Here is a 14,484-nt window from a genome sequence, read left to right as displayed (position 1 = left end):
AAACAGACACACCACTCTTGAGAGGGCACAAACAAAGTCTCACATGCACCAAGACACAGAGAAAAGGAGCATTTACACCACAGGAGACTGAATCAGACCTACCTCCAAGTGTTCAACAGTCTCCTGTGGAGGCATGGGTCAGCTGGGGCTCACCACAGGGATGGGGGCACTGGCAGAAGCAGTCCTAGAGGTTCTCCTTGGCATAAGCCTTCTTACAGGTCGGCATTAACTCTGCCACAGAGACCACAGACCCATAATTCAAAAAGAGACAAGCACTCTAATGTTCACTGCAGGACTGTTTACAACAACCAGCACATGGAAGAAATGTAGATGTACATCAACAGATGCAAATATAAAGAAACTGTGGAAGGTATATGCGATGGAATATTATTCTTGTTATTTTGTCACTAAGTTATATGTGATTCTTAGACCCCAAGGACTGTAGCTCACCAGAATCCTCTGTCCTTGGGATTTCCCAGGTAAAAATACTGGGGTGTGTTGCCATTTCCTTCTTCAGGGAATCTTCCTGACCCAGAAATTGAAATCACGGTTCCTGCATTGGCAGGCGGATTATTTACCATTGACCCACCAGGGTAACCCAGTGGAATATTACTCACTCATAAAAATGAACAAAATTGTGTCATTGTTTGAGAGGTGGATGGACCTAGAGAGTGTTATACAGAGATGGAAGTCAGAAAGGGAAAAACAAAGATTGAAAATTAACGTATATATGTGGGATCGAGAAGAATGGCACAGGTGACCCTATTTGCAAAGCAGAAATAAAGACAGTGATATAGAGAACTAATGTATGGTACCAAGGGGGAAAGGGTTAGGGTGGGAGGAATTAGAATATTGGGATTGACAGATACACACTATTGATACTATGTATAAAATAGACAACTCTTGGGAATGTACTGTATAGCACAGGGAACTCTCCTTAATTCACTGGGATGTCCTCAATGCTAGGGAAATCCAAGGTGAGAGGATATATGTATATGTATGTCTGATTATTTTTAGCATGGAATAGAAGCTAACATAACATTGTAAAGCAACATACTGCAAGAAATATTTGTTGCCATTGACTCTAAACAGTGAGTGTAAATGTACTTTTATTTAAACATTCCTTGATGTTCCAAAGAACAATGCAAAGTAAATGAGATTTTTCCTTCATAGGCTGTTATTTCACACAGTGTTTTTATATGTTAACATGTATCTTTCAAAATGTACATGTCATACAAAGGAAACTAGGATTAATAACTTTTTAAATTTCTCTTCTTTACTGTACTTGTTTTTACTTTCCTAGTTAGTATGGGGGAGCAAAACATGCCATCTCAAAATGTCTCTTTTGATACACAGATTATTCTAACTGAAAACAATCAAAGCCAAAAGACTCAGAAAGGAACTTGACCTCTGGCCTAACTGCCTGAAAGAACTTAGGCAAAGGTCCTGTTCCCTGAAGAGAACTATGACCAGAGATAGCTGCAAAGATTATGGGCAAGGTGTGGTGGCGAAATCTTGGCAGGGCCTAAAGATGAGAATCCACTCTGTGGCCCGGGGTCTCTGTCTGGCACAGAAAACATTCGTTTACCAACATTCCCTTTCGCATCTCCATGTGAACTGTCTTCCTATCCTTTCAGGTCCCAAAGAACTACCATTAAAATTTTCTTTTCTCTTTGGCTCTGGGCTTTGGCCATGTTGATGAGTTATTCAGTTTTCCTGGGTCTCTCTCATGTCTACGTGTTATTATATTTTTATTTTATCCTATTAATTTGTCTCACTTCAGTTTAATTCTTCGACCACCCACAAAAACCTAGAATGGCAGAGGGAAGTATCATCTTCCTCCATATTAGCTTCATCTCACATATTTCTCTCTGTGTTCAAAATCTTAATGAGGTATTCAATAACAAACTAATGGCTACGAATGTCATTAAGGATTTTACTCATATTGATATAATTACATATTTCTTTATGCTTTTCTAATTTTATTTCTTTACTGAGCATTACCCACCCAATAGAGCAAGAGCCAGGTTTCCTCATAGCCTGTCCCTCCCTTCAGCAAGCTTCCACAAGCCTCTTAAACTCATTCTTCAGAGGGCAGACAGAAGAATTCCAATGCCCTATTCTCTAGAACGAAAACTATAATCACACAAAGCTAACCTAAATGATCACGTGCATCACACCTCTGGGTAACTCAAAAGCTATGGGCCAGGCTTTGTAGGGCCACCGAAGTTGGATGGGTCATGGTGGAGAATTCTAACAAAATGCGGTCCACTGGAGAGGAGAATAGCAAACCACTTCAGTAGCCTTGCCTCAAGAACCCCGTGAACATCATGAAAAGGCAAAAAGATATGATACCAGAAGATCATACCAGGGGGAGATACCTGAGCCCCCCAGGTCAGTAGGTGTCTAATATGCTATTGGGGAAGAGCCCAGAAATAGCTCCAGAAAGAATGAAGAGACTTGCCCAAAGTCAAAACGACACTTAGTTGTGGATGTGTCTGGTGGTTAATGTAAAGTCTGATGCTGTAAAGAACAGTATTACATAGGAACCTTGAATGTTAGGTCCATGAATCAATGGAAATTGGTCAAGCAGGAGATGGCAAGAGGGACCGTCAACATTTTAGAAATCAGACAACTAACATGGACAGGAATGGGTAAATTTAATTGAGATTACCATTGTATCTGTGGGCAAAAATCCATTAGAAGAAATGGACCAGTCTCATAGTCAAAAAAACAGTGTGAACTGCAGGTACTGGGTGCAGTGTGCACAAGGACAGAATGATCTTGGTTCATTTCCAGGGCAAAGCATTCAGCATCACAGTAATCCAAGTCTATGCACCAACCACTGATGCCAAAGAAGCTAGAGTCCAGTGGTGCTATGAAGATGTACATCACAGCCTAGAACCAACATCCCCCAAAAATGTCCTTTTCATAATAGGGGACTGGAATGGAAAAGTAGGAAGTAAAGGAATAACTTGCAGCTGAAGATGGAGAAGCTCTAGATAGTCTGCATAAACATGACCCGGGGCTCACTCTGGCTCAGATCATAAGCCCCTTACTGCAAAATACAGACTTACGTTGAAGAAAGTAGAGAAAATCACTAGGCCATTCAAATATGACCTAAATCAAGTTCCTTATGACTATAAAGTGGAGGTGAGGAATAGTTTCAAGGGATATGATCTGGTAGGAAGACTGCCTGAAAAACTAAAGATGAAGGTTCAGAACAAGGTATAGGAGGTAGTAACCAAAACCATCCACAAGAAAAAGAAATGAAAAAGGCTAAATGGTCATCTGAGGAGGCCTTACAAATACCTGAGAACAAAGGGAAGCAAGAGGCAAAGGAAAGGTGTACCAATCTAAATGCAGATTTCCAAGAACAGCAAGGAGTAATAAGAAAGCATTTTCAAGTGAACAATGCAAAGAAATAGAGGGGAAAAATAGAATGGGAAAGACTAGAGTTCTCTTCAAGAAAATTAGAGATACCACAGGAACATTTCATGCAAAGATGGGCACAATAAAGGACAGAAACTATAGGGACAGAACAGAAGCAAAAGATTTTAAGAAGAGGTGGCAAGGATATACAGAAGAACTGTTCAACAAAGGTCTTCATGATCCAGATAACAGTGATGTTGTGATCAGTCACTTAGAGCCAGACATCGAGGAGTGTGAAGTCAAGTGGGCCTTAGGAAGCATTCCCAAGAACAAAGCTAGTGGAGGTGATGGAATTTCAGCTGAGCTATTTCAAACCCTAAATGATGATGTTGTTAAAGTACTGCACTCAATATGCCAGCAAATTTGGACCACTCAGCAGAGGACACAGCACTGGAAAAGGTCAGCTTTCATTCCAATCCCAAAAAGTGCAATGCAAACGAATGTTCAAAGTATCATATAATTGTGCTCATTTCACATGCAAGGAAGGGATGCTCAAAATCCTTCAAGCTATGCTGCAAAAGTATCTGATAAGAGAACATCAATACATACAAGCTGGATTCAGAAAAGGCAGAAGACTCAGATATCACATTGGTAATCTCTATTGGGTCATAGGCAAAGCAAGAGAACTCCAGAAAAACTTCTACTTGTTTGACTATGTAAAAGCCTTTGCCTGTGTGTATCACAGGAAACTGCAAAATTATTAAAGAGATGGGAATACCAGAGCACCTTACCTGCCTTCTGAAAAACTGGTATACAGGTCAAGAAGCAACAGTTAGACGTGGACACGGAACAACAGACAGGTTCAAAATTGGGACACAAGTACATTAAGGCTGCATATTGTCACCCTGATTATTTAAGTTATATGCACAGTACATCATGAAAATTCCCAGATGGATGAACACAAGCTGGAATCAAATTGCCGGGAGAAATATCAATACCTTCAGATATGCATATGATACCACCCTTATGGCAGAAAGTGAAGTGGAACTAAAGAGACTCTTAATGAGAGTGAAGGAAAAGAATGAAAAAGCTGGCTTAAAACTCAACATTTAAGAAACTAAGATCATGGCATCTGGTCCCAACACTTCATGGCAAACAGATGAGGAAAAAGTAGAAACAATGGAAGATTTAATTTTCTTCTCCAAAATCACTGTGGATGGTGGATGCAGCCACAACGATGATGGTGGTGGTTTAGTGACTAAGTCGTGTCCGACTCTTGTGACCCCATGGGCTGTAGCCTCCCAACCTCCTCTGTCCATGAGATTCTCTAGGCATGAATAGTGAAGTGGGTTGCCATTTCCTTCTCCAGGGGATCTACCTGAGCTAGGAATTGACGCCACATCTCCTGCACTGCAGGCAGATTCTTTACCAGCTGAGCTACGAGGTAAGCCCCAAATTAAAAGATGCCATGAAATTAAAAGACGCTGTTTCCTTGCAAGAGAAACTATGACAAACGTAGATCACATAACAGAAAGCAGAGACATCACATTAGTAAAAGAGGTGTGTCTAGTCAAAGCTATGATTTTCCCAGGGGTCATGTGTGGATGTGAGTGCTGGACCGTAAAGAAGGCTGAGAGCTGAAAAATTGATGCTGTTGAATTGTGGTGCTGGAGAAGACTCTTGAGAGTCCTCTGGACAGAAAGGGGACCAAACCAGTCATTTCTGAAGGGAATCAATGCTGAATATTCATGGGAATATCTGATGCTGAAGTTGAAGCTCCAAACTTTTGGCCACCTGATGGGAAGAGCCGACTCATTGGTAAAGACCCTGATGTTGGGAAAGATTGAAGGGAAAAAGAAAAGGAGGCAGCAGAGGATGAGATGGTTGCATGGCATCACTGATTGGATGGACATGAGTCTGAGCCAACTCCAAGAGTTTGTGAAGAATAGGGAGCCTGGCGTGCTACGGATCATGGGGTCACAGTCAGAGATGACTGAGCAACTGAACAAAAGCAACAACACGGAACTGCAAAACAACAAAAGTAAAATATATTGTAAGCAATGGACAATAGGTAATAACACCATGTTGACATTAGCTGCTCAGTTTTAACAAATGAACTTGTGTCAGTTGAACCAATCCAAGATGTTAATAAGAGAAGATGCTAAGTGGAGGAAGAGACTGGCTCTATAGGAACTCTGTACACTATCTGCTAAATTTTCTGTAATCCTAAATCTGTTCTTTAGAAAAATACAGAGGCTCACAAGACAAGATGTTCACCACTCATTATGAAAGAAATGCAAACCAAAGCTACAATGATGCATCATCTCACGCTTGCCAGAAAGGCTATCATAAAAAAATCTAGAAACAATCAGTGCTAAAGTGGCATGGAGAAAAGAGAACCCTCTTGCACTTTGAGGGGGAATGTAAATTGATATAGCCACTATGGAGAACAGTATGGAGAGTCCTTTAAAAACTAGAAATAAACTACCCAGTGACTCAGCAATCCCACTACTGGGCATACACACTGAGAAAGCCATGCGTGAAAAGATTCACGGACCACACTGTTTATTGCAGCACTATTTACAATAGCTAGGACATGGAAGCAACCACCTGAACTTCCACTGACAGATGAATAGATACAGAAGTTGTGGTAGATATATACAATGGAATATTACTCAACCATAAAAGTAACAAACAAGTCAGTGGCAGTGAGGTGGACGCACCTAGAGTCTGTTTCACGGAGTGAAGTAAGTCAGAAAGAGAACAAAAAGTATTGTGTATTAACACATTTATATGGAATCTAGAAAATGGCACTGATGAATCTATTTACAGGGTAAAAATAGAGACACATGGAGAGAAAAGACGTGGACACAGCAAGGGATGGAAAGAGAGGGACAAACTGAGAGTGGCTATGACATATATGCACTACCATGTGTATAAGAGAGAGCTAGTGGGGAGGTGCTCTACAACAGAGCGAGCTCAGACTGCTGTTCTGTGACCACCTGGAGGACTGAGATGGGGATGGTGTGAGGGATGCTCATGGAGGGGATATATGTATACTTAGAGCAGCTTCATACTGTTGTACAACAGAAACTAACACACTATAAAGCAATTCTCCTCCAATTAAAATTTTTCATAAATGCTCTACTGATTTAAAATGTAGAAACAATCTGGACAAGAACACATAGCCAGTACAGAGTTATATACAACAATGCCAAATGAATAAGAGACTGGAACAATGAAGAACAAAAGATAACATAGGAATTTATCCTCGAATTAAAAATCTTAGGAAACACACACAGAAAGTATTCAAACATATAAAAAACTTCAGCTATCTCGTATAAAATAGATCACCATAGCAAAACCAAGAGTCTGGCCTGGAAGAATCAACAATTACTTAGATCATGTAATAGAAAATCCATCACAAATAAAAGCAACCATACCAAAAAAATGTACCTACAAAGAAACCTCAGAACAATGTATAGGATCCACATAGAGGCAACGAGAAGAATTTCCTGACAGCCTTCGGACAAAGAAGCCTCAAACAGAATAGTATGTTATGTGTATTCATGAGGAGCACCTATTGTAAGACTGTCCATGTTCCTTACTCCAGTCAGACCAGCTGAGACCACAATCAAACATGGGCTGCTGTTTCCTGTACCCAGAATAAACCATGGAAAACTTATACAAGGAATAAAGACAACTATTAACAGAAGCAAAAGCACAAAACTACATAATCCCCGAGGCAAAATAAGTCTCTAATGAACTTGACCCTATGAGTGTCAAGGTGAGGGAGTCCTAAGAGACTGACAAGGGGTGTGCAGCCTACAAGGGAAGAAGACAACAGGATCAGCTGGAAAAGGCTTAAAATTGCAGCCCTTGATTCTTCCACTGTGCCCTGGGGCCATGAATCGCTACAGCCTCACTGAAGGAATCTGAGGTAGCATCTCAGAGCTCCCATGCCAAGACCATGGGGAACAAATTTGAGTTGGATGTGGCAGCATGGCCCAGAGGTCATGAAATAACCAGCACAAACTTTGTTAGTGAATGACAACTGGCCCTTTTAAGTGATCACCTTAATAGACTATCATTCAGGGACTAAAAGAGAAAACTTAGTACCCCAAAAATTGTACCAAAGGGCAGAAATTCACCTCAGAACTTTCCAGCAAAGCCCCTGCAGTCGACTAAGAGCCCATAGTGAGAACCGTCAGGCTAAGAAGCCCCTTCACTTACTCTGCTGGGATGGTGTGGGGCATGGTTAGGGACAGGGGTGGATTCATTCCAGAAAGGGAAGGATTTCCAGGCCCTGCCAGCAGTCAATATGAAGATCCTGAGTGAGATGTGAGGGGTTCCACACCACAGAAGGCAGTCTCCTATCCTTCCCTCTCAGCTCATCTTACCTGCAGCAGCCATTTCCTGGAAGCCTCAGGCAGAAGGGTCCAGAGGAGATGTACGTGCACTTCTCACCAGGAGTCTCGGGACTTGATGTCTTCGATGGGAGGCCTTGGCCTCAGGTCAGCAGATTGGACGTAGCCCACCACCTACAGGGGTCAAGGGAAGACATGGAGAGTGGACGGAGCATCACAGAGCCCAGAAGATGGGGCCCGAAAGTGCCCTCACTGTCATTCTCAGGAGCTCCAGGAAGCCTGTTCGGCCAGGCCAGAAACAATTCCTGCTGGGGTGCTGACGGAAGCTAGAGCCTGGGAGGGAGGGAGGCCCTTAGAGTCTGCTCAGTACAGGGAACGGCTCAGGATCCACGACGATTCAAGGAAAAGTGCACATGCCAATCCTCCGGGAAGCTCCCCCGGAACCCCGCCCGCCCTGGCCCTGCCTCTGCTATCTGCCTGGATCACAGAACCACATGACAGGAAGTGACGACCATGTGCACACGCTGGGGCTGCGAAGCCATCTTTGAGGCTGCTGCCATCTTAGAGAACTGCCGTGTAGGGTGCCCAGACGGAGGACTCCCAGGTCTCATCAGGTGTCCAAGTGTGAGGTGATGTGAGTTACAAGTGTGGAACACACGTCCGGCACGACCAAACCTTTCCCTCTGAAAAGAGGGGGCTGGACAACCCCCAGCCACCCTGCCCCTGCTCTCCCCTGGAAGATTCAGGCCTGCATCTTAAGCCCCAGGTCCATCCACTTCACCCAGGTGGTCTCCGAGAGGAAGGCTTCGGTCTGGGGCTGGTGGACTCCAGTTCTGCTCAGTAGAGGGAAAGCCCAGAGCCCTGTAGCTAAAGGAGGGACCGTCGCAGGGGACTGAGGGTCTCCACACCCCAGAATGGCAGCCACACGAAACCCTCCCCCCCCCCCCCCACGATTTGGCCTCCCAGCATCTGGGTAGAATCCGGGCAACTCTAATAGCTGCGGGTCACCCTTGCTGTGATCTCGGATGTGGGACACTGAGGGAGGAGGGCACCTCGGTCGGAGGGGTTGGTAGCTGGTCAGTACAGGGAGGATGTCAGGGCTCAGGAGGAGCCAGGGCGAGGACCATCTTCCCGGACACACTGGCGAATCGGGGCCCTCCCCTGTGGTCAGTGCTTCCTGCCGGCCAAACATGGGGAGGGGAATCTGTGGTCTGAGTGGGGAGGTTAGAGCTTGTGTACAGAAGGGCGGGTCCCGGGACCCTTAGGTGGGAGGCTGGGCGCTCCCTCCTCTCCATTTCCAGAGTCACAGGGAAGGTGGCAGCATCAGCTTCAGAGCAGAAGAGGGATCAGGGCAGGTGCTAGGGGGTCATTCCCCATTTTTCATCCTAACTCTGAATGTGAACTGAAAGGACATGCCTCCCCTGCCAGCCCACACAGGCCCCCCTCTAATGCCCAGGCAGGGCTGTATGGCTGTGCCCCAGGGCTCACTCTCACTTCCTCCTCAGAGGTCTTAGGGGACAGGCTATCTAGGCGAACAGGAGAATTGTGGGTCCTAGAGAAGTGGACTGAAGGCCCCCTATGAAGCAGACTTGGTTTAAACCAGGGACGACTCTCCCTGGTGAGGGTGCTCATATTTCTTTATCCTTTTCCAGGTGCTCTTGTTGCCTGCCTTCCTAACTGCAGTCCCTGACCTGTGTCATCATGCCTCCGAAGCACAAAAACAAGCATCATGCCCGTGGGAAATGCCACCAGGTCCAGGGGGACACTCAGTAGGCCCAGGCCAGTGCTCCTGGAACCCCAGGAGAGGAGTGCCCCTCCTTTCCCTCTTCTGTCCCTCAGGGTTCTCCCCCAAGCTCCCTTGCTGCTGGCGATCACCAGGAGCTTCTGGGAGCCATGGCCCCTAGCTCTCCTATTGCAGAGGCTTCCTGTGCAGGATCTGAGGAAGGTGCCCAGGGCCCCGTGGAGGAAAGTGCAGATGCTGCCCGGGCAGCCCTGGTCGCTGGGAGCATTCACAAAGATCCTCTGATGAGGAAGGCCAGCATGGTGATGGATTTCCTGCTGGAGAGGTACACCAAGAAGGAGCCCATCACACAGAATGCTGTGCTGAAAGTCATCGGCAGGAAGTATGAGCAGCACTTCCCTGAGATCCTGAGCAGAGCCTCTGAGCACGTGGAGCTGGTGTTTGGCCTGGAGCTGAAGGAAGTCGACTGCAGCAGGAACATCTACACCCTTGTCAACAAGTTCAGTCTCGGGGTTGAGGAAGGTTCAAGTGATGAGGAGGAGCTGCCCAAGTCTGGTCTCCTCATGGCTCTCTTGGGCATCAGCTTTATGAAGGGTAACCGTGCCACCCAGGAGGAGGTCTGGGATTTCCTCAGTGTGTTGGGGATCTATGCTGGGAAGAAGCACTCAGTCTTTGGGGAACCCAGAAAGCTCATCACCAAAGATTTGGTGCAGAAGGGGTACCTCAACTACTGCCAGGTACCCAATAGTGATCCTCTGGGCTACGAGTTCCTGTGGGGCCCGAGAGCTTATGCTGAGACCAATAAGATGAAGGTGTTGGAAGTTCTGGCCAAGATCCAGGATACGGTCCCGAGTTCCTTCCCAGACCTCTATGACGAGGCTCTGAGAGATCAGGTGGAAAGAGCAGGGCTGAGAGGCGCGGCCAGGGTTCCAACAATGGCTGAAGCCAGTGCTCCTACCAGGGCCAAGTCCTACAGCTCCTCCCACATCTAGGGAGGGGTCAGGGCACTTTGTTCCCTTTGTGTTGGAAGAGAACAGTCCACCTCTTAAATAGCGTGGGGTAGTAGGGGAGGGGGGAACAAAACCCATATGTTCTTCACAGTTTTAAGTTGTAAGGGAGTTTAGGTGCAGGTTAAAAAAAATATACATGTTTTCCTTTTATCCATATGAATAATATCTAGTCAAAAATAGATGATTTAGGTAGGAAGGTAGAGGTTTTTTGTATTTTTAAATTTCACTACTATTTATAAGGTTTATCTTGCTTCAGAATCTAGGTTTATTAATGTCATGGATGTCATGCTTACTACTGTTAGGTTTAAGACTAAGAGCTCATTATTTGTAAACAAGTTGAAAAGACTTCAGTATTTTCCTTATGGTCCAGAACAGGATAACATAATATTGGAATAGAATTTTACTTGGAAATATGTAAGAATCCTAGAGATAAGTATTTGGGATCATGAAGCTTTCAGAGTAAATGCTGGTTTATTCTGTTTGTCTTCTTATCTGTCCTCTTTCCTTGTAAAATTTAATAACATGGACTTAGATTTGTTTAGCTTATTCACACTGTATGACACTTAAATCATAATAAAAGAGAGTCTTTGCTCATTATTTCCTTTTTCTCCCAAATTCATTGACCATATTCTGATTAGAAGGCTTTCTTATAGTACTGGGTTGGTAAGAAAATTAAGCCCAAGCCACTGCCCATGGAATTTTGAGTCTGGCAGCAGGTACCATATAAGGAAGTTGGTGAGCTAACTCTAAGAAATAAACAAATGATAAATTTAAATGGGGGAGGTGTGGAAGAGCAGGTTCCAGATGAGAGTAAGCAAGTCGAAGTTACCTGATTGAGGCGGCACTGGGTCTTGGGAAACGTCTAGTTCCTCGGTGGGAGGTCATTTTCAGTCCAGATGCATGATGGGCTAGGTGAAGCTGTGGGAGTGATGCCAGACACTCATATGATGGTTCTCAGACGTGAGGCTGTAAACCTGGAATATATCTAAACCATATATTCACCATTATTTGGGGATATCTGAAAACCAAAGGGAATGGAAGGGGCCCTGTGCACTTGAGCCGGGCAAGTGAACACTCAAAATACACATTTTCATCAAAAGCTGTCCAGAGAGTTTCTGAAAAATAAGGGTGACACCCATTGAAGCGAGATGCCAAGACGTCACTGGACTGTCTCTCTTTTTCTGGAATGGGAGCACCAGAACTTGCTCTGTTAAACAGGCAGTTTATTTAGGTTATGTTTAGTGTAATTTGGCAAACTTTAAGGGAGGGCTCAATTTTTGCTGTCAGTGGGATTAAATTAGGGGTGGTTTGGACAAGAAAAAGCACCTGAGAGGGAAGTTGCTGGTCCTTCAGACAAATGAACTTGTCCTTGCATCCATGTGGAGAAGATAACCCCAAACACCTATTACATCAACAGGTGCTCAAATAGGGAAATACTGCTTAGCTTTACTTGCTTGAGAGCATTAGTACTAATGTGGATTTTATTATTGTTTGGAGTTGCATATTCTCTAATATAGGCTGGAAAAAAATTATGTGATGGAAGTTTGTTATCATTTGGGGTCAAAATCACCTTTGTAATAACTGGCATTCATTCAAAGTACCAAAGCTTGTCTCGTACTGTGCCAGGTGATTTACGTACATCACACGTCTGTGGTCCTACACTATAGACTCTTTCAAACACAATTTGCAGATAAAGAAGCTGGAATAAAGAAGCTGAAATTCAAAGCTCATAAATGAAAGGAGCTGGACTGAACCCCGGCACTGAATTCCTCCAGAGCCCATACTGTGCCACTCCTCCAGGATGAGGCTAACTTTGGGTCATTTCGTCTTTCTGAACATTAGTCCAAAAGGTATTTCACATGTTAAATAGCAGAATTTCATACCTCAAACACGGATTTGGAATAAAAAGCCCCAGAAATAAGTAACAAAAAATGAAAACAAAAGTGAAGTACGAATAAGGAAGGAGACAGCATTCAGTGACAATTTATCTACAAAGGAAATGTCAGTAAATGCCAGTAGATCAGGGATGCTGAAAATCATTTAATTCAACCCCTTCCTTTCAGAGAGTAAATCTGTTAAGAGTGAAGGTTCTACAATAGGCTGTGTCTGGTCAGTGAAGAGAAGGAAAAGATCAGCGTGTTTGCTCTGATAGCACACCACCTGTGCTGGGGCCCCTCCCGGACTGCAGCTTCCCCATCACTCCTGGGACTCAGCCCATTCTCTGTGAGATTTGTTGCAGGCAGACTAAGACTTCAAATACGTGGCTTTTCCCAAGAAGGCTCTCATAGAAGAGACAGGAGTCAAGGTAAAGACAGATGAATGAGGAACTGAAGTCACAGAGAGACTGGCCTGTGTCTGCTCTCAGAAGGCCAAGACAGGGCTGCCAGGCTGTGCATTCCCTCACTTCTTTTCAGGGCTTGCAAGGACATGGCCTTTGGTCTACATAGGTCATCTGAGGTTGGAAGAAAGAGGAAATCCAGAGTCTCCCAGGAGTCAAGGTGAGGCACCTGAGTGAGGGCATACCCCTACACTGAACACAGAGGGCCCCAAGAAGCCTGAATCCTGATGTCATCCCTGAAGGCACAGGTAGGAGTAGCCTCGTGTGGCATTCCCAGACTTTCCCTCTCTGGCACCACAGGGAGTGAGGACCTTAGTCTGAGGAGAGCTCCCTTATTTAAACAGAGAAAGGAGCCCCACATGCTGCCAGGTGTCCAGCTTTGGACTTACAAAACCCCCTGACCTCAGAACTCTGAGGAAATCACACAGAACTCTGCCCTTCCTGGTGGCATCCCTGGGATACCTGCTCATTGTTGACATGACATGCCCATTTCCTTCTATGATGTCACAAGAGGGGTCGGGACATGGTCCAAGGGGTATAGCCTAGGGCCAGCAGTGGGATTATTTCCAGGTTTTCCAGAAACCAACTGAATACCCTGAAGGCTTAGGGAACCACACATCCCATAACCATATGATTCATCTCATCCTCTGCACCTCAGAAGGCCAAGGACAGGTATGGACATATGAGGAGAATCTTACTTTCTCCTAGGGTTCTCACAGAGATGCTTGCCCTACTATAAGAAAGTATAGTAGTACAAGGGGTGGACCTAAGTGGAAGGGAGGATAGTACTTCAGGCCACAACAGAGGTCAAAGCAAGGACTGAGGGATCATCTACCAATAAAAAGAACTGATAACGAATCCAGCCCTGTTCATTATAGCCCCTGAAAAACCAGGGCAGAGCTATCAAGCTGAAGTTCCATCAACATTTATTTACATCAGGTGTGTAGGAGGTGTACCCCTTAGTATGAAGGTGCAGATACTATTCCAAGAAAGGGGTGGGGACACCAGGTCCTATAGGGAACCAAAGAAAGCACTCTTAATTCATGTTGAGGACTCCAGAGGCCAGGACAGAAAACTTCCCACTGAGCACTCAGTACTGGGTGATAACTACTGACTGGGGTGATAAGCTGAGGCCCTCTTCATTTCTCCGAAATCCCAGGGAAATTTGTGATGACAACTACATGACAGCAGAGGGAATGGGTCCTATGACTGGCCACTAGTTGGGTGGTGGTCTTGAATGTGAAATAACAGATGCCTCTATGTAGGAGACTACCAGCCCCTTCTGTGACCCCAGTGTGCCTGAGGGAGGGGTAGCAGGATGAAGCCTAAAGATCACTCTTATCTCCTTCAATATGTTTCCCAAAGGACAGATTAGGAGAATAGGAACCCTGCGGTTTTTCAGAACAGTGCCCTCAAGAAAACCACAAATGTAGCCTTCCTGATAACCAAGGTGATATTTCCCTGCTGCTGCTGCACACTCAACCTTCGTCTTCCTGTGGGCCCTTATCACCTGCCCTCCTACTCACACTTCTAATCATTGACCCCAGCACAGACATCATGCCTTGGGGTCAGAATCATAAGCTCTGCATCCATGAGAAACGCCACCAGGCCTGATATGAGCTCCAGAGTCACAGGGGAGTTCAGCCTGCTGGAATA

The 14,484-nt window shown here is 45.1% G+C and overlaps 1 protein-coding gene across 1 annotated transcript; it reads left to right on the top strand.

The window, feature by feature from the left end:
• Positions 1 to 8,252: 8,252 nt before the first annotated feature.
• On the top strand, positions 8,253 to 10,472 carry LOC129640200 (melanoma-associated antigen B18-like). Its single transcript, XM_055565421.1, has 2 exons — positions 8,253 to 8,315; positions 9,579 to 10,472. Exons 1-2 carry the CDS (start codon positions 8,253 to 8,255, stop codon positions 10,470 to 10,472), a joined length of 957 nt encoding a protein of 318 aa, XP_055421396.1.
• The last annotated feature ends 4,012 nt before the right edge of the window (positions 10,473 to 14,484 follow it).

Source organism: Bubalus kerabau, chromosome X, assembly GCF_029407905.1.
Source record: "Bubalus kerabau isolate K-KA32 ecotype Philippines breed swamp buffalo chromosome X, PCC_UOA_SB_1v2, whole genome shotgun sequence".
In the NCBI taxonomy this organism is placed as follows: Eukaryota; Metazoa; Chordata; class Mammalia; order Artiodactyla; family Bovidae; genus Bubalus; species Bubalus kerabau.
Note: the sequence above shows the minus strand (reverse complement) of the source record. Positions and strands in the feature narration are given on the sequence as shown.